Source organism: Canis lupus, chromosome 19 (genome assembly GCF_003254725.2).
Source record: "Canis lupus dingo isolate Sandy chromosome 19, ASM325472v2, whole genome shotgun sequence".
Taxonomy (NCBI): Eukaryota; Metazoa; Chordata; class Mammalia; order Carnivora; family Canidae; genus Canis; species Canis lupus.
Window position 1 is genome coordinate 44,019,983 of NC_064261.1, and position 27,946 is coordinate 44,047,928.

Consider the following 27,946-nt stretch of genomic DNA (forward strand, 5'->3'; position numbering starts at 1 on the left):
GTAGTTCCCATACCCTCACTTCTATTCTAAATCTATGGTCCATTTGCCCCTGATCCTCCCTGCCACACTCGAAAAAAAAAAAAAAAATACAAACTACAGTAAGTTATCATCCTATTTCCTGAATTCCCTCTTATTTTCTTCAAATACCAATAATTCTTTCAGCCAGTTCATTTGCTTTATTTGTGTCTTTCCTCTCAGTACCATGCATTGTTTTTTCTAACTTTCACTTTAATGTGAATACAATGTACACTTCGCTCTCAAACTGCATATGCTGACAGTGAAAAGGAATACAATGTTAAATATAATCAATAAATAACCCACAAACCCTAATTTTAGTCAGTTGTTTCAACCTCTTCCTCATTTTCACAAGGACACTTGAGGATGAATGGTGACTTGATTAACTTAAGTTTACCTCACTGTCTCCTGCAGGCATTAACAATCAGGAAAATGCCAGCTGGACATTAGTGGCCTTAGCTCCATCCTCTTCTCTCAATAATTCAAAGCCATCAGTATAAATGATGATGATCAAACCAGAGGTGAGAACTAACTGGTGTTCTCTGGGCTGAATCAAGTACACCCATCCATGGTTTTTTGTGATGGTTGTTTTTGTTAGTTTCCTTGATTCATATAGTGTTAATTTTCACAATTAGTCTATACAGTATGTTAGCTTGCATTTTTTTTTTTTATTTATTTACTTATGATAGTCACAGAGAGAGAGAGAGAGGCAGAGACACAGGCAGAGGGAAAAGCAGGCTCCATGCACCGGGAGCCTGATATGGGATTCGATCCCGGGTCTCCAGGATCACGCCCTGGGCCAAAGGCAGGCGCCAAACCGCTGCGCCACCCAGGGATCCCCGCTTGCATTTTGTTTAATATGACTACTTGCTAACATTTAAAAATTATGAGATTTTTGTTTTGTTTGTTTTACCTGGATTTTTTTGCCTCCCTTGCAAAATGAAGGATCTGGCACGACTGTTTAATGTTCTTTATGGCAAAAACAAGTGGAGTTGAGAGATGAGGCATTAGTTTTCTCTAGTTTTATCATACTTCCTGTCATTCCCGTGTGAGTCTGGATATGAAGCTTAGACTTAGTTTCTACTATCGTGTTGGAACGATTGGGTTTTATTATACCTAACACGCTTTACTATTCACAATTATTTTGATTCTATTAAATAAGTATTTGATTTTGTAATTCTGTTTACAAATGAATGAGTTCTGTAGATGGAATGAAATGTAGATTACTTATCTCTTGCGGTTTTAACAAATACCCCCAAAACTTAGTATTTTAAAACAATAAACATTTATCGTGTCACATAGTTTCTATGGGTCAGGAGTTTTGGAGCAGGTATATGGGTCGTTCTGGGTTAGGGTCCTTCTTGATGTTGCTATAAGCATTGGCTTGGGCTACAGTCATCTGAAATGTTAACTGAGATGGAGGCTCTACTTTCAAGATGACACACTCATATAGCTACTGGCTGAATGTCTCAGTTCCTTGCTGTGTGGACTTTTCCATTGGTCTGTGTGGATGACCTCATGACATGTCAGCTGGCTTTGTCCTGAGTGAGCCATCCAAGAAAGAAAGGACAAGGAGGAAGGCTCTTGCCTTTTTAGGATGTTGTCTCAAAAGTCATATACCATCACATTTGTCTCATTTTATTCATGAGAAATGAGTCACTAAGTGTAACCCACACTCAAGGGGACAGAAATTAAGTGGTACTTCTTGCAAGAAGTATCAAACTGTGAAATCAAGATAGAGCAATCTTGATTTGGGGGTTTTGGACTTGGCTATACCATCAAATAATTGCTTTACTTGAATCTAGGTATTACCAAATACTTTCTACTTTACCTGATCTTTTTTTTTTCAAGATTTTATTTGTTTATTCATGAAATACACACAGAGAAAGAGAGGCAGAGACATAGGTAGAGGGAGAAGCCAGCTTCCTGTGGGGAGCCTGATGTGGTACTCGATCTCAGGACCCCGGGATCATGACCTGAGCCAAAGGCAGAAGCTCAACCACTGAGCCTTCCAGGTGCCCCTGCTTTACCTGATCTTAATATTTCAAAGTACTTTTCAGTTTATTTTGTATATATAATTCTAAGTAAAACTGAGAACTCTAAATAGTTATAATTTATAATCTTTGAGATCTGAAAAAAATGGTAAGAAGTATCTAAAGAGATTTTCTCATTCATTTTAGGAAAACTACTTTTAAATTTTAGCAAAATACAAACTTTCAGTTAGTTATCTATTGTCGAGATAGTATACCTAGGTAGTATACTCTGGTGTGTGAACTGTAGCTTCATAGCACATTATTTCCTTGTTTTCTAGATGTGTAATTTCAGTATTATTGTAGGCAAATAGCTTCTTAAACATTTATAGCTATAATCATCAGTAATCCCCCAGATAGTAAGTTGTAAAGTTCTTCTGTTTTACTTTTACATTGCCTTTTTTTATATGACTATAATACTTAGTCTCAGCAGGAAACAGGCCATCACCCTTTATTCCATCCCCAAAGAAAATGAGTGGAGATTCCTTAAAAAAAAAGGGGGTGGGGTGGGGAACTGAACAGCAGAGCAAGTTCAGAGCCAAGCTAGGGAATTTTGTAAAATAGAAGTTTCTCTGCTGCTTCTCTAAGGTACTGTTCTTTAAGTTTTAAACCTCTGAACTAATGATGTATTTTGATATATCCACTGAATGCATTGTTGACAATGGAGGCATTAGTAAGTTTTATTATATTAATTTTTATCTTTTAGGTTTGATCAAATTATGGTGGCAGGGAGGAGTATACATACATGGCCTTTCACTTGCTACAATAATTTTAATTTATGCAAAGTTGGATTCCGATGCAGTGCTGATGTCATATCAGTTTCACGGTGCTGACACAGTATAGGCATTATGATTTCTCCCAAATTTTCTCTCTCCTATTTTATCAGGGAACAAAACTACCTGACTTTATTTTATTTTGCTACAAGAGATTACTGCTCCATTTTTGAGACTTTGTTTACAGCATCGAGTTCTGTAAGTTTGGTATTCATTTTCTACCTAAGTGCAGGGTGGGTGGCAATCACGTTACCAGAAATAAACCTTTACAAACCTTTTTATTTTTCTATGAGGAAATGATTTTTATAGTGTATATATAAATATATATATATACACATACATGTATATAAATATATAAATTCACTAAGAAGTCAAAGACGTTTTTTGAAATGTTTTAACATATTTTAACAGTTTTCCCTCTAATTTATTGTGTTCCTTGGCTATATTACTTGCTAGTCTGGGTTGATTTCATAAGGTATGTTAGAATTCAATTTTTGAAAACATAATGTGGGTGGTGATTTGGGGACTGTTGCAGAATTTAAACTCTGCTATTTCTACTCTGGTAATTTGAAATACATACAAATACACATAAAACAAAACTTTCCTGTTAATGTGGCAAAGCTGAGTAAAATAAAATAACCTTATTTTCCTTATTGCCTTGTAAGAAAATTATAAATAAATTTGTGCTTTATAATAACCTACTTGTCAGATACAATCTGTGTGTGTTAATATGTCAGTGTAACTTCTGAAAACACATAATGAAAAGAATGGAAACATCATGTTCTACAAACAATATAGGAATTGTCTAAAGACTAGAAAACAAATTGGGACATTATTAAAAATAAGTTTTTTGTTTTGTTTTTTTTTTTTTTTTTTTTTTTACAATTTTAAATTCCTCCTCTGCAGAAAAACTCTTAAAAAAAAAAAAAAAAAAAAAAAAGAAAAACACTGGGGATCCCTGGGTGGCTCAGCAGTTTAGTGCCTGCTTTTGGCCCAGGGTGCAATCCTGGGGTTCTGGGATCGAGTTCCACATCGGGCTCCCTGCATGGAGCCTGCTTCTCCTTCTGCCTGTGTCTCTGCCTCCCTCTCTCCTTATGTGTCTCTCATGAATAAATAAATAAAATCTTTAAAAAAAAAAAACACTAATTCTAAGAAACAATTAGAAAAAAATGGTGAAAATGATAGCATGAAGACAGCCATTTAGCATGATATCATGATAGCATATTATGTCAGATATCTGCAAGTGGTAAAATCCCAGAATGCTTTAAGATCAAATTAAGTGACACTAGACTCTATCTTTGATATTTGTATAAAAATCTACTTTCTCAAAAGTTTATTCCCATACATTTCTATGTGATTCTCACAACTTTGTTATTAAGGCAAATATATTTATTATCTGTAATTCTCAGCTATTGAAACTGAAATATTCTTTGTGATTAACAATTGATTGAAACAATCTCTTTTCTCTCTCTCACAGAATGTTCTTCAGTTTTGTTTTGAGAAGTGTCCATGTTTATATTTATACTTCAGAGACAAGTACACTGTCTACTTAAAAGATTTTAAATACATGTTAAACTGAACTGAATTTTAATTTTTTTCCTACATCCCAGACTCATCCTGTTTAAATAATAATTTGCAATATCTAAACCTTATTCACTTTCATTCAGATATTTTAAATCTAATTGAAATAAAAGGTGATAAAAAACACTTTTAGTAGAGAATAAATTTTCATATTCTTCTCAATTAATAACTATTTACTTTTAAACCTTACTATTATTATTTTTAATTTACTTATTTATTCATTAGAGACATGGAGAGAAAGGCAGAGACACAGGCAGAGGGAGAAGCAGGCTCCATGCAAGGAGCCCGATGCAGGACTCAATCCTGGATCCTTGGATCACGCTCTGAGCTGAAGGCAGATGCTTAACCCCTGAGCCACCCAGGTGTCCCAAAATTTTATTTACTAATTAACAGTCATTAGTGAAAACAAAACCAAAAATAATTAACATTCAATTTGGGAAATGACAAGAGGTGATGAAGGTAGAATATTGATTTAAAAGATTTATTACCTATATAAGCGTTTAGAAATATATTCGCATTGTTATTTCATAGCATTTATACATCTATATAATTATATACACATATATACACACAAATACATATATGCTATCCTGAATACCTCATATTTAGAATTGCTAATATGAAATCAGTTTTCTGATTTCCTGTAACCAAACATAACTGCTGAGAGTCTATCTGGGAGATTTAATCCTCATACTGCTGACCTACCATGAATGTCAGTTTAGAGCCAGTCATTCATTAAGTAAAGCCACAGCCATCTTACCAAAAAGCATGTCTTTTTGATATCTACTCTTACATCTTTCCTAAAACACAAACTATTTTGTATTAAAACTCATATTTCAAAAATCCACTTCTAATATCAATACAGAAGTTGATTATTTGTTCTTAAAAAGCCATACCTCCCTGCTAGCTTCCTAATTGTCTTATTCATCTAGCATCTTTTTTTTTTTTTCCCTCAAAGACTGAACCAGAATGAATGGAAATGAGGCTCAAATTAGTAAGGCTACTCATCTCTAAAAATAAGAAAATTATTTGTGGGAGAATAATTTCATTCTTTGGTCAATGGGCCCTGTGACCTTGTTTTTTGAATTATCTATGTGGATCAAGCTATCCTTTATAAGCAGGGATAAGCCAGATTTGACTTTATTTTGACAAATACATGAGTCCCTTACACTTTAGAACACTGCAGTAGAACAAAGAAAATAATCGTAAAATAATACAAGTCATAGGCAAGAATCAATAACGGTAAAGTCTGTATTGCTAACAGCACAAAAGTCCCTGATCTGGATAATCTTACAAGCATGTTTGCTAAGGTTAAAAAATAAATAAATAAAAAATAAAAAAAAGAAGAGGAGGAGGAGGAGGAGGAGGAGGAAGAAGAAGAAGAAGAAGAAGAAGAAGAAGAAGAAGAAGAAGAAGAAGAAGAAGAAGAAGAAGAAGAAAAACTCTCATAGAGATGTGTAATTTGAATGTGCTTCTGGTGTTAATGGAGCAGTAACTTTTCTAGGCTTTTAACAGGTCATAATTAATCAGCCCCAATCAATACCGAGCATCCTCACTATAGAACCATTGCACTTACCCATGATGGTTAGGGCTGTAGCTTTTGTTAATTCTTCTTTCATTGACTCTATTACTTCTAAATTACCACCATCCAGGTTGCATCTATTTATGGTTCCATTTCCCGAACTGATCCAATAAAGCTTGTTTTCCACATAGTCTATCGATAGACCTGTAATTAAATTATACAACTTAAACATAACAGTAGCCATTTAAATAGTAATGTTCACCTACCACTAGATTTGAGGGGAAAAATAAGTTGCAAGCTTAGATTTTTGTCTTTAAAAATAAGACCTGGCTAATAGGGAAATATACTGTTTTAACTATCTGTGGAACAATATACTTTTATAGGCACTTAAGCGTTATCTCTGTTGATAATCAAAACAATCTTGCGACACTGAGAGCAATGACTGTCTTATTTCATGAATACGAAAAATAGTACCCAGAATAGTTAAGAAATCTATTTGGGTCCATAGCTAGCAAGTGGACATTACAGAAATTTTAACAAAGTTTCAATTTCCAAATTGAATGCCTGCCCTCTTCATTACACTGCTTTGCCTCAGAAAATTTTAACACATAATACTCTTTTGGGAAACTATTATCATTGATGAAATTTTTAATCCCCCCCTTTACTTTCAGTAAAATTTACTTTAGGCAGTTTTAGATTCAAGTTGGTGGTTTCAACTATTTTCAAGTAAATACAAAGGTAGAAGAATTTCAAAAAATCATCATGTCACTGAAGCATGGGATTAGTTGGGCTTATTTAGGGGCTGTCATGGGGCAATAAACCATCTAGTAAGGGAAACAAGCCAAAGGCATAAGATCATTATCCTTATGTCACAGTGTATCACTGTAGGTTAGCTTTATTGTATTTTACAGATGATTTCATATGTTATAGCAGTTTTCATGGTTTTCAAAGGTCTCAGAATATGTATATTTTGATTACCAAGGGTTCTTGGTATGCTTAATTACTGGCATGTTCAGTAGTCACAGTGTTCATGTTATAACAATAACTCTGTGGCTCCATGTTGGTCTTCTATGATCCACAACTGCTTGTGGAAAAGCATATGTGGACATATACTCAGGCATACAGTACACTAAATTATTTCTGGAATCTTCCTCAGAAAATGAATGAAGCAAACCACAAAAAAACAAAACAAAACAAAAACAAAAAACCCAAAACAAAAACCAAACAGCTAAGCAAACAAAAACCTTCCCTATTTAAAAAAAAAAAAAAAAAAAAAAGCAAACAAAACTAAAAATCAAGACAATTTTCCTTTTAAAAAAGGAAGGAAAGAGACACATGAAAGAATCATATGAGTCCCAGAGCATTGAGAAAGAGTTAAATATAGTCCAAATATTTCTAGCTACAGATAGTCTCAATCTAGAGAGTAGAATTGATTTATCAGACCACTTTTAATCAAGTAGAAATAATACAAGTCTATACAATATATCAGCTCTTTATTGATTTATTGCTATGTTTTACCAATAGAAGTCTGGAAGGTACAGAATAAACCTAATAAATAAAATTAGACATTTCAGGGATAAAGTATTCAGATTTTTTTATGACTACTGCGGGTGATTGGCTTTAAATACTTGAGAAAACAATCAAATAAAAACCATCATATTCATATTATTTGGTGTAATATTTTCAGGTTGAAAGTCATCCATCATTCAGTTTTTTATGAGATACAGTTTGGCTATTCTGTAAGTACTTTCTGAGTCACCTCCATGCATTTTTTTCTAGTAACAATTATGGTTTGACCACTTATTGTTCAGATGTGGTCTATTTTGCTTTCTGCTTAGTTGGCTATCTAAATCACCTAATTCTATCTTTAATCAACAATGAAGAATATCTTACTAGAGATTTATGGTACAAAATATATCCCAAGCATTTTACAGTCAAATTTTCATCAAAAATTGAATTAAATACATTTATGAAGAATTCCTTCTAAGCAGTTATCTATCCCTATGTATTCTAAATTTTATCTTTCAATCAAGCCAAACCAGCAGAGAGCTATCTGCATTTTTAGACCATTGGATTTTTGTTCTTCATTTAATCTGTTGCTCAATTGAGTTCTGGCATTTTGCCCTTTATTTAAATGAAGGATGCTATAAGAAGTAGCCATAGGAAAACCACTGTTACACTTCCCAGGATATAGTGTCTGAAATAACATATCCCATAGTGACCTCTTTATACAAGGACCCAAGGGAGAAATGTCTTTCAGGGCTCTGTGCCAAAAAAAGCTATAGTGGAACATATAAAATTGTAACTGATCATATTTCTCTCTTTGCTTTTGCTGCAAAGAACCTAAAAAGTCATATTTGTGATCCATCTGCAGAAATTATAAAGGAATTGCATTTACACCACTACCAGCTTCAATAGACTAATCTATTATTTTTCTTCACCTTAATTTTTAAAATCAATATTATTGTCTGGCTTTTCTTAAGGGATTAAATTCATCCAAGATTCCCCAGCCCCCTCCCCTTTTTTAAGGAAAGGGTGCATTAATACCAAATGTGCCCAACTCCAGATTAATACACATGTGCCCAAATGTGTCAGAACTTTCTCATCTACCTAACACTCTATGATTTCTAGACTCTACCATAGGCTGTGGAAAGCAGAATTTTACAGGGCTGGGAAGTTACTGTGTTGGGGTCAGAGTTCCCCAGAGTTTACTACTCAACATTTTCATGGACTTCAAGTGCCTCAAGAAAAGAAGTAGTGTAATAGTGAGCTTTTGATCTTCAATACCGAGTATAATGCCTAGAGAAGAGAAGAAAATTTATAAACACTTACTTAATTCCATTATGAAGATTGTAAGTTGTCTTCAACTAGTTCTGCCTACTAAAGTTGAATTATCACCACAACAGAATTTCTTAATACATTGCCTAAACCCAGATGCTCCGACAAAAGGGAAGAAGGGCAGTAATTCAATAGGTCTACTTGGTATGGCTTTGGATTATGCATCAATATTAGGATAGAATAGTTTAGGATTAATCATTTTAAGATTCACAGGAAAAAAATAATTAAGTTCCCATATTAAACTACATATTCATGTGATACATCACCTAGCTACCTATGTGTAGCTTTGCTTCTGTTAAATGTATTAGTTTAACCTCTGAATATTCTTAGGATGTTTATTTCTGGGATTACAAAAGAATTAAAATATTATTTTAAGAGGTTTTTTTTTTTTTTTTTTTTTTTTTTTTTTTTTTTTGAGAGAGAGAGTCAGAGAGAGAGCATGAGCCAGGGAGAGGAAGGGGAAGAAGCAGACTCCCCACTGAGAAGGAAGCCCGATGTGGGGCTTGATTCTAGGACTCAAAGATTACGACTGGAGCTAAAGGTAGACACTTAACTGACTGAGCCACCCAGGTGCCTTGAACTGAAATTTGTTTAAAATCCTATTATGAATTCAAGAAACTGGTGATATATGTTTTAAATTCATAGATACATGAATGTTTAGAAGTATGTATTTTTAAGTGTTTAATGTAAATGTTTTCACAGCATAAGATTTTTTTTTGTCATTCTCATACACTTAGTTCTTAATAACATTGAAGAAATAATTGGTGTCCACTTATTGGACTAATTTCTGAATCCGGTCTCTGTTGCACTATTTCAAAAGATGAATCATTAAGCAGTAAACTGATAGTGCTCTGATGCAGTTGAAACTACTCAGTGATTTTAGAATGCTAAATCAATAGCCATGAGAAAACAGAATATGAGTGTGTTTATAAAAGTGTCCTAAAACCTATGCAAAGAAATATGATTATGTTTACAATAAAAGGTCCTTAGAATTGGTGACAGTGACTGAGATTAAAACATCTTCAAAAGGACTATGGGATATTTCTGCAGTATATACCACTATTAATATAGAATCATTTTTATAAGACATATTTATTTTTAATACCATCTGGGTTTGGTATTCAAAAGAATAAACCTAGATTCAATAATATAACAGGTATATCAAAGGAAGAAAAGTCATCATTTAAATTGAAAAACCTTTATGAAAAGAAAAATCTACCTTTTCACTTATCTTTCCTATTATTGTAAATAGGCAGAGTTAATTCATATGCTTTCATTCTGATCCTGTTTATTTTAGGGCAAAAGTTTCCCTTAATGTATTGTGCTAACATTTTGCCTTAAATAGGCCAGTGTATTTTTTAATTGGGACAATATAATTTGCCAAAATTATGTAATTGCTCTCACCATAGAAATGCATTGATATAAGAAACTGCATACAATTTTTTTTAGAAAAAATGTAGTCTATATTTTCCATATATTACTAAATAAAATTAAATTCATTGAGTTTTGAATTTTGTCATAGTTCAGGGGCACCTGGGTAGCTCAGGAGGTTAAGCATCTGCCTTTGGCTCAGGTGCTGATCTCAAGATCCCAGTCTCAGGGTTCTGGGATCTAGCCCCACGTTGGGCTCTCTGCTCAGTGGGGAGTCTGCTTCTCCCTTTCTCTCTGTCCCCCACTGTGTGCTATCTCTCTCCCTCTCACTCAAATAAATAAGTAAAATCTTTTAAAAAAAGAAAATTTAGAAAGGACCAGGAAGCCCACTTTGTGTCTCATTTCTTTTTTAAATGACTCAAAATTAAATCAACATACTATACAATATGAGATTGAAACAGAAACGCATGGGGTGCCTTTGTAGTTCTCACAGTTAAGCATTTGCCTTCAGCTCAGGTCCTGATCCCAGGGTCCTGGGACAGAGCCCTGCATCAGGCTCCAGCTCAGTGGGGAGTCTGCTTCTTCCTCTCCCTCTGCTGCCCCCCCGCCTGTGCTCTATCAAATAAATAAATAAAATCTTTTAAAAATTTGTAAATGCAAATATGTAAAAAAAAAAGGAATTTTTAAAATTAAGGCTTTCTTAAGATGATAATTTCCTAATATTTTTCTGACACCAAATTTCATTTCAAATTTTTCATCCATGGCTATGCATTACAATTATCTGGAAAACTATTAAAAATACTGTTTCCTGGGCCTCATTCCCAGAAAGCCTAATTTAATTGGTTTGAGTCGGTCCCAGGAATCAGTATTTAAAAAAAACAAACAAACAACAACAACAAAAAAACCCCACAAACTCTTCAGGTGATTTTAGAATAAAAACAGTAAGAAATTCCTTTTAAAAACTGCATATTTTTATAAACCTTCAATTTGAGCATGTAATAAGTTTAATGAGGCTTTTTAAATATTGCTGGAAAATGTATCATAAAGAGATCTCTTTGGAGGCAGAGGAACGCTAAAGATATAGGTGGGGAAGAAGACATACTATGGATATTAAAACATAGATAATTAACACTAAAGCCTCTAGACATGTATGAAAAATAATATTGAAATCTTCTAAATATTCTCCTTATAGCATTATCTTCAGACAATAGAACACAATTCTTTCTGCATCTATGATTGTGATAGTTGTAAAAACTGACTATTGAAAATACAAAGTGAAGAAATATCATAAAATTGCATCCGCTACTATACCTGCAGAAGAATTATAATATTCTGGAGACTCCAAAGTGGAGATATTTTCAGAGTTCACCAGAAGAGGCATGATTTTTCGGGGAGGTAAAACTATTTCTGAAACATTGAATTTTTGGCTCCAAAGGAGCATGGTTGTTCCATGGCAAAGAAGGGGCTAACTGCCTATTCACTATCAGGCTATCTCAAAAAATAAGATTGCTTAGATTTTGTAAGTGCAGGAATAAATATGCTGAAGAAACCTGAGAACTCTTAGTGCTTCATTCCTGCTTCTCTCTGAGGTAAATATAAATATAAGGTACAGTCTTATATTTAGTTAGCTTGCCTATTCATCTTCGGGTTCATCTACCAAAGGCTAGTCAGCCTTCACCTTGCTACACCCTCACTTCACCATCCTGAAATTGTTAATAATAATATAATAGTGTCTAGCACATAGAATGCACTCAATAAATGCTCGCTATTTTTTAGTATTACAAGTTTTTGTATTTCCCTTTCAAACTAAAATCCTATTCTAAAATTTGCAACCATCTCTTTGGTAATCCCCACAACTGATAGTTTGGAGATAACTTAATGTGAGGTATATTCAGATTGTGCACTCCATTAGTAATTACAGTATCTCTCAATTATGCAGGTACATCAAAATGAGAACCTTTTATTCTGTGAAGCTCCAGAAAAGACATGCTTCAATCTGGGAGAAAATATTTGCAATCTGCTTATTAGACAATAGAGCCCAACTCCTTCTGCTTCTGGGATTGTGATAATTGTAGGAAGTGGCTACTAAAAACACACAACAAATGAACAAAAGACTAGTATCAACAAAATTACACTCAAAACTCAACAATGAAAAGAAATCCAATTAAAAAACTGGGCAAGAGAAATGAACAGATATCTCAGAGAAGGAGACATACAAATGATAATTAAGCACATGAAAACTGATGTTCAATATAAAAAAAAATGCAAGTTAAAATGACAATGACATCACTATATACCTGTAAGAATGCTTAAAATTAAAACTGTGACAACACTGAATGCTGAAAAGGATGCAGAGAATACCTGGATCACTAATACATTGCTAGTGGGAATAAAAATTAGTACAGTCCCTCTGGAAAACAGCTGGGCAGTTTCTTATAAAACTAAGCATACTATTCCCATAGGACCCAGCAACTACACTCCTGGGAATTTATTCCAGAGAAATAAAAATTTATGTTCACACAAAAACTTGTACACGAATGTTTATAGCAGCTTTATTTGTAGTAGTCAAAAATTAGAATCATCTCATCTCCTTCAACCTGAGAATGCTTAAGTAACATGGCTCAGCAATAAAAAGAAGAAAAGTATTGATATATTCAATTTCAATGACTCTCTGAGGATATAAGCTGAGTGGAAAACAGCCATCCATAAGGTTACAAACTGTATAGTTGCATTTGTATAACATTTTAAAAACACAAAATGTTAGAAATGGAAGACAGATGGTGTGGGGAGGAAGGGGAAAGGAAGTGGTAGGCAGGAGACAGGAGGTCTGGTCATAAAAGAGCAGTGTGAAGGACCACCGTGGTGTTAGAATTATTCAGGATCTTGCCCTATTATTTTATTCCTTTGTTTTTCCACTATCCATAGAACATCATTCATTTTATACAGTATCTTAACTGTGGTATTGGATATAGGCACCTATGCATCTGATAAATTTAGATCTTAAAATTAAAGACAAAAAATAGTAAAACATGAAATCTAAATAATATTAATGGATTGCATGAAGGTCAGTCTCCGGATTGTAATATTTGATGTCGTTTTACATAATGTTCCAGTGGGAGAAAATTAGATAAAGTATACATGGAACTACTCTGTCTCATTTTTTATAACTTCATGTGAATCTAAGATTATCTCAATAAAATTTTTAATTAAAAAAAAGCATATTATTCAAGAACAAGTTGAGTATGTAAGGGATCAGAATATGCCACTCCAAAATATGCCACTTTGACTTAAGAATTATTGTGATTTGAAGACAAGTGAGAAAGCACACAAAAAATAAAAGCTCTTTGCCCTACTTTTTTGCTAAAAGCAGTCCTAGCCTCTTAATTAGTAGAGACCAGTCTAGACTGATAGGAACCCAGGTACCAAGAGGAATCTGCATGATAAATCAACTTTTATCTTCCAATAGTTGCCCTCAGATATTTGCCTTCTCATAGTTTCCTCCCTTGCAAGTCTAAAACCCTTTTCCTTTGCTTTGTCATCTTTCCACAAATTTGCTGTTCTTTGTTAAGATGAGCCCAACTTCTAACCACTCCTTTGGGTTACTGAGATCACTGAGTTTCCCTGCACACATGTGTGTCAGTCTTGTTAATAAACTGTTTTTCTCTGGGTAGTTTGTCATTTGTCAATCTAATTTCCAGGTCCCTTGCCAGAGAAAAGTAAGAAAAAAAGTTTTTTTTTGTTGTTTTTTTATTCCCTTCACTGCAAGTGTCTATACTATTATTATCTCAACCTGATCTAAATTTCTTTCTTGAAATCTTCCCTCTCCATTCACTCTGCATTAAGAAGTCACTGACAACAAATAGAGTTGCAGAACTAATTAGTTCTTTGTTGCTTATCTCATAGAGCTAAGATTCAGCATCTCCCCCATCCTCCCTCACATTAATCATTTTATCTCAGACAATTTATCCTATATTTCAAGCTCTTGACGATTGGCAAAAATTATGTGCTTGTAAAATAACACATGCAAAAGTAGAAGCAAGATCAGACTTGGTGTCAGGCTATTCCTGAGGAGTGTTCTGTTCTAAAAGATCATTTTAAAAGGTTTAATGCCTATAGTTTTATAATTCCCCAAAACTATAGTTTATAGCCTGATAGGTAAGATAAGACAAAATATTTTTAAAAGCACTGGATTGGGTCATTTGAATATTTTAAAATTACAGTTCCTGTCAATATCATCCTAAACATCCCCTTGTGTTAGATTTTTTCTCTAGGCACACAAGAAAATTCAGAGTTTTTAAAACACATCATAGGGACAGCCCAGGTGGCTCAGTGGTTTAGCACTGCCTTCAGCCCAGGGAGTGATCCTGGGGACCTGGGATCGAGTCCCACATCGGGCTCCCTGAGTAAAGCCCGCTTCTCCCTCTGCCTGTGTCTCTGCCTTTCTCTCTCTGTGTCTCTCATGAATAAATAAATAAAATCTTTAAAAAAATAAAATAAAAATAAAACATATCACGTTTTTGCTTTTCATGCTTAGTTTTCCTTTCTATTAAGAATAAGATAAGCCCCTTCTCTTCTGTCCCTGTCTTAAAAACAAAAACATATTTTTCCTTCAAGATCCAACTGAAATTTCAAATATTACCAGTTTGGGTCCTACACTTTTCTCTATTTTTCTTGCTCACACAAAATCAGTTGTCTCCTCTATTTTCAGAGTCTACTTATATTACCTTATGGCATCTGGAAATAGTACTCGTGAATGACATTGCATCAAATGATTTGTAATTATTTCTGTCGTTTTTCTTCACTCAACTATGCCTTTCTTGATAATGTATCCCGGGTTTTATTTTCAGGGTCTGGCACCTACTATACACTTCGTAACCTTTTTTAAATAACTTTTTTCTTTTTTCTCTTTTTTTTTTAAGATTGATGACATTTGAAAGAATGAGTAAACAAATGATCAGAGTAATGTATATTAATGTGTAATTTTAGTATCTGTTTGTTAATTCCTCTGGCCTTTTTTATAAACTCTTCTTAACATTTCTTTTGAGGTGCATGACCTTATACGTTGATTATGTTTCATACATAAGTGACTATGTTGAGTAGTTTAGTGTATTTAAAGAATATAGCTACATATAGCAAGTGGGAAAATACATACAGAAGTTTGTTTTAACCTTATTTTTAAAAAGTGAGGTCCCTTGAATTCTTTTGATGTGATTAAAAAGTGCTTATGAATGTTATCCAAGAGTAGATTTCAAAATTCACATTATTCAACAACGGGTTGGAATGATTAAATAATAATTTTTTAAAAAAATTTGGTAGGTTTCAAAAAGGTGTACTTAAACGAATGACTTTTGGTTGGGATTACATTGAAAATGAAGGGAGAATATCAAGAAAGTATATAGTACAGTAGATTCTTTTTTTTTTTTTTTTTTTTTTTTAACATTTATTTTTATTTATTTATGATAGTCACAGAGAGAGAGAGAGAGGCAGAGACATAGGCAGAGGGAGAAGCAGGCTCCATGCACCGAGAGCCCGATGTGGGATTCGATCCTGGGTCTCCAGGATCGCGCCCTGGGCCAAAGGCAGGCGCTAAACCGCTGCGCCACCCAGGGATCCCAGTACAGTAGATTCTTAAGAATAAGCCATGAAGGATAATGCTGATTGACAAGCCAAGTTGCCTTCTATGAGGCTTAAGGGATAAATTCATAATATGTAAACATTTTAAACATGGAAATGGCTTTAAGTAGTAAATTAAAATCCTCTGTTATGCAAACTGCTCTAAGCACTTAGTTATCCTAGACTGAGAAATAAATCTTAATTGAGAATATTTAGTTCAACAATGGATAACAGGAATGTTGATTTGTATTTAACAGAAACAAACTTATTCAGCCCAAACTGCCTGAAGGCTCCAATTACTTGGTCTTCAGTGATACACAGTCCTAAAATGCCAACTTGGGTGTTTGATAAGATTATGATGCACTTCTATTTCAAGTATGTCACACATATGGATTTAACAACAAACAAGCAAGGGAAATCCAGTGAATTACAACATAAAAACAATTTCAAAAATTAGAAAGCCTAGTATATCAGTGACACTGCAGTTTAAAAGTAGAATTTAAAGATTCAGAAATAATTAATAGCGAGGCACAACTGGCACAGAGGTGAAATTGCTTCTTGTGTTCCCTGGCTGCTTAGAAAAGCTGACTGCTGTGTCCTAATTGGGCCCACATTTTTCAGGAGTACTGAAGTTCTGAAATTTTTTCCCTTCCTTTCCATGCTTGAAAGAGTACCAGTTTTATTCCCTGATCTTAGCTTGAGGTCAGGTAATTACTATATGAGATCAGCCTCTCTGAGCATAGCATAATGGTTAAGATTTAATATGGCTTTGGAAGCAGATAAACTTGGATTTGAATCCCCCTCTACTATCCATCACAGGCAACTAACTTCTTTCAACAAGCCTCACTTTCTGTATCTGCAAAAGAAGGATAAGAGACCCTTCCAGAAATGATGAGTGTGAGATGCTTAATGCAAAGCATTTCACAAGCGCTTGACATGTTTTAAGTGCTTAAAAAGTAGTCAGTATAATTATGTTATTTTTGTTGCCAAAGTGATGATGATTCTACTGTATCACTCAGCCTAGGCTAAGTACAAGCAAACACAAAGGTGTGGCTTCATGAGGAGAATACAGGTTCTGTAAAGGGTAATAGATAATGATTGTTTTGAGTTGATACCTTCCAGCCTCACCAAGTAGAATATTGTGTTTTCTCCTTTCATTCTGGGAAAAATAATTTATAATCTGATAATCAATATGCCTGAGGAGAGAAGCAACTGAACAGTAGCTCCTCCTTTTCTAATCACCTAATTTTCTTCATGGAAATGGTTTAGAGAATGCAGTAGGTAGGAGTTTAAGCCAGAGATTGCCCAGACAGACTCATCATGAAAAAATAATTACAATAATTTCCTGCAGTGCAAAATATCAGTGCAGTTCGATAAGTAAATAACAAAGTAATAAATATCCCTATGTATATTATTTCATGGGTATGACGACCACGTACACCAAGAAAAATAGGCTTGTATGTATTTTTTACACACATTCATATGTTCACTCACAGTACTAAAAAATTCCACTTTAGAATTCATCTTAGGGAATAGTTCTAAGAGAATCTTATAAAGTGGGATTACAATGCCATCAATTCCTGGGAGTATTTCAAAGATTCTTCTATATGAAATGTTTCCTTATGAGACTTAACTTTGATGCTAAAAGAGGACTTTGGATGTCTCCCTTTGACCTTAAACTTTCTAGTTGGTATTTTCTTTCCAGTTTGGCTTTTGGCACAGATGGAAGATAATGAGGGCAAAGCATTCCCTGATGTGAACCAAAACTACCCCCTTAAGCAATAAGGACTTCTCTGAACCAGCAAGGCTCCTGAGATTGACTCCAAGATGATGATCCTTTTGACTTTCACTGCCTACCTGTACGTACCCAGGCACCTTTGCCCCATATTTTGCTTTTTTAAAACCTGGAAGTATTTTCAGCATTCTGGGGGCAGTCTTTGAGACATGAGTCCATTGCCTTCCCAGTGCTGTTGGCCTCACTGAAATACATTTATTTCACCATCACTCCTTTCTCTGCCTTTGGATTTTGTCATTGGTGAGTGACTAAATCCAGTCTGTTTGGGCCCCCCAGAGCCGAGGGCTCTTGCGCTTCTATGTGTCAGCTACAATCTACACTAATAACAGTTCAAATTTGTATATAAAACAAACAAACAAACAAAAATTTGCCCACTTATTTGCACCATGGCCCTAAACTATCCAGAGGAGAGAAAAAAATAAGTAAACAATAGAAAAAATAATACTTGTTTAAAAAAGAAAACAATAATCTGAAATGCTTCAGATTTTGTGTAAAGCAGTAAACAATATGTTATTGAATATATTTTAAGAAAACGGTTCAGGCACACAGTGAAAACACTAATTAAAAAACAGTTATTGTGCAACATTATTTTTAATCTATTTTAATCAGTGCCTATAATACTCTTGAAACCTGTATCATCTTACCTGGCCTCCATCTTACCCAAATAAAGAAGCTGAAGTGACTGAATATAGACAAGACTTTTTCTGCTATAGACCAATTCACAATGATATTTTTATAGTTAATTTACAGATAACAGTCTCTTTGGCCTATTGGAATAGATCAAAAATTACAATAATATGATCAGAATGAAGAAGGCATCACTGTACAAAGAATTTAGTTTTATTTTTACAGCTAGTACTAAGAGGACCTGTTGGTAAGTAGATTTTTGTCCTATTCTTTAATTTTATGAGAAATCTCTGAGGTGCTAAGGAGATCCAAACTGCCACAGAATTAGGAGAGGGAGGAGAAAGAGCAAGAGAAGCTTGTGGAAAAGCAAATTTGGAAACCAAGTATCTCCAGTGTTTCCTCTCTAGCTAGTTGTGTTTTATTTATAGGCAGTTTTGTTGACATAATTCTTATACTCCATGCTTTGAGAAAATTATGAGTATTCCTACTCATCAGATAATTGAAGGGAATGCAGCATAGACATTACTCAGATCAGTTAATATACACTTTCACAAAGTAATCTTAGTCAGCTATGATATATAAATAAATCTTGGACCCATTCAATCATGGAAGAGCCTGTTGTTATTGGATAGGAAACAGTGGTCACTTCATTCAGCAAATATTTGTTGAAGATCTACTTCCATGTCAGCATTGAGCTACAAGTTAGGACACATGGTAAATAAAACAGCTATGGTTCTAACTTTGTAGTTTCCTTTCTAGTTAGTAAACAAGTTATTCAAATATTCAACAAACAAACAGAAATCTAAAATAATGACAAGAGCTAAAAGGTGAAATGGTGCTAAGGGTGTCTTTTAAGAGACTTCGGCCTTGTCAAGAGAGGTCAGGAAAGCTTCTTTGAAGAAATCATATTTGAGTTGAAATCTGGCAGACAGCAGACAGACAGACACTTGAGATGGGAGGCATTTCTGGGCAAAGGAATATCTTGTTAAAATATACTGTTAGAGGAAAGAGTCTGGCAAATTGAGAGAAGCATAAAAGGAAAATATGGCTGAAGTGGATAACACTCAGGCATACTGCAATTCCTTTTAGACAGCAAATGCCATGAAGAAAGGTCTATTATCTCCCCCTTTTGTATTATTTCCCAGTAATTGGCACTCTGTAGGAACACATTTTTTTTTCCCTTTTCTTCAAGAGGCCCACATACATACACCAACACAAGAACCCTTACCACATGTTCTTGACTCCTTCTCCTTCCTACATCATTGCTACAAAGCAAGTATTTCATAAAAAGCCATCTTTGCATCATCCACAGTGCATAGCATATGTTAACATTAACCACTTAATACATAAAATTGGATTTAAGAATAGTTATTTAGAGATGTTTGTTTTTCTTTCTTTTCCTTTTTTTTTAATTTATATATGTCTACTGAAACATTATGAAGCGTTTTTTTTTTTTTTCCTTCTAGGTTAAAAAGGACATGTTATCATACTTTATAATAATCTATACCAAACATGCTAAATTCAATATAATAAAGTCATTACCTAGCCTCCATTAAGAAAGCATTGCTAATTAATGTCAGCTAAGTTTTGTCTACTTTCCATTTCTGCTTAATAGAGCTTTTACTAGATTTTATGTAAATATTTATAGAAATCTATGTTTGTATCAACATACACAATTGCTGTATCTGTGGGCATACAGATCAGTGGATAAAATACAGGAAAGTTTGTGTTTAAAACTTGTGATGCTAGTTTAATGTGTCAATCTGTCTAGGCTATCATTCCCAGTTGTTCAATTAAACACTACTCTAGACTTTGCTGTGAAGGTATTTTGTAGAGGTGGTTACTTTTGCAGCCAGTTGACTTTAAGTTAAGGTATTATAGTACAAAGTCTAGGTGGGTTTGATCCAATTAGGTGAAAAGCCTTAAGACTAGAACTAAGATTTCTATAAGGAAGAGGAAATTGTAACCAAAGTCTAAGTTTAAGCTGCTGCCTAAGACTTTCCATCCTGCTCAAGGATTTCAGATTTGCCAGCTTCACAATCTCATCCAACAAATCCTTGTAATAAATCTTTTTGTATATCTATATTTATATAACTACATCTATCTATCTATCTATCTATCTATCTATCTATCTATCTATCCACATACATTATTGGTTGTGTTTCACTCATGAAACCCTGACAGATACACAACTGTCTCCCATCTCCTATTGTACATCATTTTTCAGAGTCAGCAGTGAAGAATACATTAGTGTACACAATTCTTCACAAAGGATGTTTTTACTATATTTTAAATGAGTAAAAAAGAAACGCCAAAAAGAACCTATTATGCAAAGGCTTAATTTTATAGATGAGAAAATCCAAAACACATCTTATTATCTACACTACCGTGGCTTTAACAACCCCTGTCTTTAATGGTATAATTTACTATGTTAAGAAACCTTTGTCCTGTAAGTTAAGAGTTGAAGACAATTTTACTGCAAATTTCAGGAACTTCCTGGATACCTATCAACTTTCCAGTGAAAAAAAGCAACAAATGACACTTTATACATCAATACTCTTTGACTCACCTTCCCTCAAAATCTTTCTGTATCTACCAGTCCAAAATTATATAATAATCTTTACCCAATAATCCTAACCAAGCATCCAACTGAAACACCTGTCCTATACCAGACTTCAAAATCTTAATCACTATTTCAATGTTGCTTTTCCCTGAGACACTGCTAAAACATTGATGACTTAATATTCTCCCTCAGTGTGGGAAGTACGAAACTCAGCTTTGACTAAGCAATAGGTTGTTTTAGGGATATTCTGAAGAGCCAGCTTTATCACAGAGAAGAGATGAGTAAACACTCATATATTTGCTACTAAGACTGAATAGTATTATTTTACTATATTTAATTTGAATCTTTTTATGAAATATGAAATAAATGTTACTAATACAGTAAAGTCCCTTTTGATAAAGATGAAAGGAGAGCATTATTGCTCCTTCCCAAAGTGAACACCTGTCATAAAATTGGTGTGCATATTTCCAGCTTACCAATTTCTACCATTTTATAAATATATTCATCCAGGAGCAATACATATTAATGTTTTATGTTTCATTTTGAACTTACTTAAGTGGTACCATTCTGCTAATTACTTTTTTCACTCAATGTTTCTGAGATCTATTTATGTCTTTTTGTATACATATATACATAAACATAGCTGTATTTATATACAGGATTTCAGCATGTAAACATGCTGTATTTATTATACTCATTCCTCTTTTGATGAAAATTTAGGTTCTTTCAATGATGCATTGAATATCCTTGTTACTTGTATCAATGATATATTCTTTAGAGTATATAAGTGTAGAGTTGCTGGACATAAGATATTGCATATGTACCTTTAAATCTAAACATAGTTCCAAAGGTAGACACCATTATCTCTAGCTTATGGATAATAAAACCAAGCCTTTGAAAAGGAAAGAAGAATGTTTAAAGTCACACAGTTAAGCATCAAAGCAGAGATTCAAATCCCTATTTGTTTGGACTAAAACTTTTTCCCCAACCATATTGTCCTCACACAACAAAGGAAATGTTTCATGTCAATATGAAAATCACTAAGTTGTCCTTAGTTTCCAACTTCCTGAAGTTCATTCTTCCTCTTGTGCTCTACATCTTGAATAATTGAACTCACTTAATTTGGAATGGGGAGTTAAAGATGGCAACTGTTAGCAGATGTGTTAATGACTTACCAACACAGAAATATCACTCATTTAGGGAAGCAAGGGAAAACAGGCAGGAGATTACTTCAGCTGCTGACTTGCTTCCTATGTACATCAAAAATAAAGATATCTGTGGGCAGAAGTGCAGTAGGATACCTTGGGGTGAGGATTTGCCACAGAACATCCAGATATCCAAACACATAAAAAGGGAAAGTGCTTTGTTACATTTATGTATGGACAACACAGTCTCTCATTCAGCATTGCAGGAACCATCAGTCTTAGCACCTGGCTAACGTGATTAGTTAGCTAAAGTAGAAAGTTAGAGTAGGAACTTGCAAGTAACGTCTATTTGTAAAGAACTACAAGAAGAAGATGAGAGCCCAGTTGTCTTTTTGCTCGAGGGCCTATGTTGGAAAGATATGAGAGTAGAATCCAGCTACTTCAAACTTGTTTACCTCTTAGCATTAGTAGCAAAATAATATAGAGGTTAAATCCTCACATTTGCATAATAATTTGTTCATCTCAGAGGCTCACTTGGTACATATATTCCCTCTGCAGGATTTCTACGGATTCTATTGTATGTTTATTCTTCATTGAACACCATTTATACTTCCAATACTGCAGACAATCAAATCATTCATATTCCAGTCTATTGGACCCAATATACATTGTATTATTACTCCTGACAGATTCTATTATTAAAGGCCAGATGTTCCCTTAATACATTTTCCTCATTTGATCCTCATGGGAACTTTATAAAATAGACATTTTGTCTTGATTTTACAGATGAGGAAAGCAAGTACTACCCAAGCTAACACTAATTTGCTGAAGGTCACTGAGGTAAATTTACTTAATGGGATCTAAAATGATTTAGGTTCTTGTGTCCCTTAAGGGAAAGGGCAGTGTCAAATTTTTATCAACAAGCCCAGTACAAAATCTGATGCCCAGTACAAAATCTGATACTCAATAAAAATCTGTTTATTGAATGAATGAATGACTTGCAAGCCATATTCAATGATGCTGATTTAAGGCATAGTTTGCAATGAGGTTCTGGGTTACTTTGGTTAAAGTGGTGTATCTTCCACAAATTAAAATTAAAAAGTACCATTTTGAATTTATTTTAGAGTAGTTTTCAAATATAACAATAACTGAAATGGTATAGACATCTAATATTTGTTATTAAATATTGAATCCTCACGCATATACAATTAAAAATATCACTTAGTGCATAACACTCGAGGGTCAACCACAAAGTATAAACAGTAACATTCTTTTTCTTATAAATGTTCTTTGCATAAGCTGCTAGATATTTTTTTTAAATTTATTTTGAGTAGGGGAATGGATATTTAGTATTAAAGAAGATAAGGTTTTCTCATTATAGAAACAAGCATATAAATTAACACTTTGGTGTAACCTGTGGCTACCACATTACAGTGTAAGGACTTTATTTGCTCATACTATTTTCATCATACTCACTTTTCCATATTAAATATTCTCAACAATTCTAGATAAGCACCAACTGAATTGCTTGAGTCCAAATGAAGTCTTTTGTATGGGTCCTAATCTTGTAAAGGCCCTTGTTTCTTTTGTCCTATCATTTTCAACACAGAAGTACTAGCATTTCAATTTGCTTTTAATTTCTAACACTACCTTGAATTCCAATTGTGTATCAAATCTTAGAACAGCCAGTCCAAAGAAAAGAGCTGTTAATATCATTTTCTATCAGAGGTTTATTCTATAGACTACATGGAAAGAATTATTATTGTAAATCTTGGTGATACTACACCTTTACTGAATCATAACTAGTAAAAATGAACAACCTCACCTAAGGATACTACCACATTGCTAAAACTAAGACCAATTGTTAAAAAGCTTTATGGTGAATTGATTTCATCCCCAGAATTTAAAAATATACTATGTTCATTTCAAAGCAAAATAATGTTTTTCTTCTGTATATTTCATCATTTGCATTTAGTATGATATCAAAATCTAAGTTCATTATTAGATTTTTTTTTAAAAGATACTTGAGATTACAAACAGGCAATGCAATAATTCTTGCCTCTTAAGGAAATAGATGAAAATATGAAGAAAGAGTGATTAGGATTTGAAAATATATATGTAGATAATGTAAAGATATCTGTGTAAATATATACATATTACCTTCTAAAAGAATCTTTGTAGTTAAAATTTTAAAAGATGTTTTACGAATATACATCAGAGCTTTCTTTCAGCACCATAGGGTGTTACCTAATGATTTATAATGGTTAACAAAGGTAGAATAACAAACCAAACAAACCTACTGCATAGTGAATAGAACTCCTGAAAACTAAATACTGAATATTTAAATCATTATAATTATTAATAATGACACAACAATGATAATCAGGGGAAGCCATAGTACATTATATTCCCACTATAGCAATGTATCAGATATTCACCACTGAGAGTAAGAGATTCATAAATTATGTCAAGTTTTAAGTGACTTCAGTACTAAAGATATTATGAAAGTACTCATATCAAAAGAACTTATCTTCTTACCCACAAAAAGAATGTTTTCTCCTTACCCAACACAGACTCAATGGATTCAATGAGATTGATAAATTCCTGATTGAATGTATATTACTAATCTGTAATATTTTCTTTCAGTGTCTAGATCAAATATACATTGTAGGAGTACAGATCTGTCATATTAAAAACTGCAGTGATTATTGAAAACAACAACAACAAACCAACAACTTACCAACTGGTTCCTTTTGATTCTGAAAGAGAATCTTGCTATTACTGCCATCCATGTTTGCCATGTTAATTGTGTTTCCATCTGTCCAGTAGAGTTTCCTTAATTTAAGAGATATGGATTTAAAATATTAGATATAGACTTACTTGTTAACTAGACACATACGCTGAGGAATAAAGTTAATGTCAAAGTAAATTCTTGGTGTAGGATTAATTCTTTTTTTATGAAGGGGCCAAATTGGTGAGCCATTTGGATGGTAATGTGCATGTCTGCCTGGGAAGAAAGCACCCCTCTTGCTTTTTCCTGTCATTAAAGGACAATCACCTCACTTCCATTTTCCTCCAACATATACAACTGAAATATTTACCTATGACTACAGTAAATTATTTCCATGAAGTAACTTATCAAGCTTGAATCCTCTCGGTTTAGAGAAACCAGATACCAAAGAAGAAAACAAAATCTATTCAGCTGTTCCCCTTGAAAGCACTGGAGAGAAAGTATTTAAATCCCACCTAGGCTCTCTACCCGGATACATGATGATTAGCTAGAAGATGGGAGAATCTGATTTACTGATTTACAGTGACAATAACATCAGCACACAGTAAGTAAGCTATTAGCAACTGGTGTTTGAAATGAAATTGGTGACTTTTCCTTTCATCTGCTTTTTCTATTCTTCTTTATTCTGAACTGTTATTCCTCAAAAACATAAACAAAATCTTACAAAAATGTATAAAAGTCTGGTTTTATGCAGATAAAAGAAATCTCTAACCAGGGATCTCTTTTACAATTTCCAAATTCTTTTTTTTTTTTTAACTGTATAGCTGATATGTCAATCCCTCTGAATTAAACAAAGTTTTTATATAAAATCGGGGCCAAAATGTGTGAAATTTTTGAAAAACCTTACAAAAAAATAATCATACTTTACCCCCTGACTGGGTGAGCTGCAAGACACTGTGGCTTATCGATTCCGTGGATAATTGAGGTTTTCAAAGAGCCATCTAGTCGTGCCACATTAATTTGTGTTTCATCAAATTCGGAGCTAACCCAATATAAATTACGTGAGACCCAATCCACTGCTAGTCCTCTGATACTCTGAATATCTGTAAAACAGGAAAGAGAAAATTAAAAGTGAATGAAGTTTCTCATCCTTTTTGACTTTCCAAGTAAGTTATTTTCTGTTTCAGGGAAAATTTAATTTACACTTTAATTTGTTAGCTAAAATTGTACAAGATTGTAATCTCATTCCCTTATCAGCCCTTCTTAAGACATGAATAATCATTAATGTTTTACTGCTGAGCCATTTGAAAACCTGAAGCAACAATTAGCATTGAAATTACACTAACATTCAATGATTCACTAGTAAACACTTAGGAGCAGACTCAGGAAGCCCTCTTATGGGCCAAGGTGACCAAAATTCAAATTAGAGTAATAGCCTCTCCAGTTGGTAGCACATCTTTCTAGTTAGGAAAAAGTACTTGTGGGCCGTCAACAAATGGGCTATTTTGTGTTTTAAAGTGCCAATTTGTTCCTGAAATGAAATAAAACAATTCAACTTTCCTAAAAAAAAAAAAAAAAATCACGAGTTGAACATCTTTCAAAATAGATAATTAACAGAAATTGACTGAGATACGAGCAAAGAAACAAAATCCTTTTAATATTCCTCCAACGTGAATTCTACAGAAATTACTGAAATCTAATTAAGTTTCGATTCATTACAGCCAATATGAATATTTAGGTTGTTATTCCTTGATTATTTAATTAGGCACCTTTTTAAAAATGATAGAATTTAGGCTTAAATGCAATTGTATGCTTTAATTAAAGAAACAAATGAAAATCAAGTACTTAAAATGATGGATTCCATAAAATCTTTTTAATATATTTACTAGAAAGTCTTTTTAACACATTAACCTATAAAGTAGGCCAGCTTAGTCCCCCATCTGTGGCTCTTGAATAGTTTAATTTGGTTTTGTCTTTATTTCACAAAGTTTTGTTACTGGTAAATATACTGAAACTGTAGGGCTCTTTAGGCCAGTGTTACTCAAATTTATAAGACACTCAGAGATTGTTAAAAGGAAGACTGATTCAGTTGGTCTGAGGAGAGGGCCTAACATTCTGCAAGTCTAACCAGCTCCCAGGCACTGCTTCAAAGCAGTGGTTCCAATCCACATGCATCAGAGCAGCTGTTGCTTAGCTTTTCAAACTATGTCTTCCATTTTTATCATTTTTAAAAGATGCCATGAGGTTAGATTTTCATATGAAAAGTGAAACCACCAGATTTGTGAAATTTGCTAATTATTTCAAAATTTAAAAGACCAAAATAAGACATGGAGACTTTGTCAACCCAGTTCTAGGTTGGTCATAACAGTAGTCTGGGCATGGTAGGATCTGCCCCATGCTTATGTCCTCCACTCTTGACAGAGCCTATTCTCTGCTCAAAAATCCTCCTACTCTTTCTAAACAACATTTAGTCACAGCCCCCTGAGGAGATATTCTCCATATTTCAATTCTCCTCTAATCAACAATCTCTCCTCTGCAATTTATCTGTCATCATTAATTTACTGGTAAGTTGGTGAATCTGGAATATGAGCTTTATTTCTCAACCCAACACTTGAAATTTCTTTTTATTTTCAGTTATCCTCACCAGATCCCTCTTTTTCAGAAAAAGTAATACAACACCTCTGTAAAGCTAAATCTGCCATGTCTGATACTTATTTATTTGCCTCACCGAGGATATTTATTCCTTCCTCTCCTTCCCCCTCTGGACGTAATTGGTTGCTGTGAGACAATCTTGCATTTATAATGAGAAGATTTGGCTTTATGTTCTAGGTTGGGTGCCTATTTTTTTTTCTTTAATCAAGTCACTTAAATTTCAACCTCCATTCTTATTAAGAAAATGAGGCTGATTACAGATAATACACAGGATTGCTGTGAGTATCACATTAGATGATGTTTATTTAAGCAGTTTAATGCAGGGTTGAGAGGTATTTTGCCAATCCAGACTTAGTACTTTCTGTATTTTTACCCTGGGTTGCTAGGTATTGGCAAAAATAACAATATGTTTTCATTTCCTCTAAAATATATGTTACTCAAAGGTTTTGTTTTTTTGTTTTTGGCTCTTTCCGCTGCTCAAAATTTATTTCTGATTGACTCCTAATCACATGGTTTAGAGAATACGTTGCACTCCTAAATTGGAAAGCACAGCCAAATGTAAGCTATTAATACCTATTTAGTCCTTGTCAATTCTCTGGTTCATGCTCTTTCAAATCTATTTCTGTCTTTAATATTGCAATAGAATCCAGTCTTTTTCCTCATGCAACCAAATGATTTAGTTGCTGCCAA

At 33.7% G+C, this 27,946-nt stretch overlaps 1 protein-coding gene across 1 annotated transcript in view; it reads right to left on the reverse strand.

Annotated features, from left to right (window-relative positions):
- Positions 1-27,946, reverse strand: part of LRP1B (LDL receptor related protein 1B) — a 1,837,374-nt gene that overhangs the window by 529,596 nt on the left and 1,279,832 nt on the right. The window contains exons 30-32 of the mRNA XM_049097407.1: positions 25,533-25,707; positions 24,614-24,708; positions 5,976-6,125 (exon numbers count right to left, since the gene is read on the reverse strand). Of these exons, the coding sequence (XP_048953364.1) occupies positions 5,976-6,125; positions 24,614-24,708; positions 25,533-25,707 (420 nt within the window). The remainder of the gene's footprint in view (positions 1-5,975; positions 6,126-24,613; positions 24,709-25,532; positions 25,708-27,946) is intronic.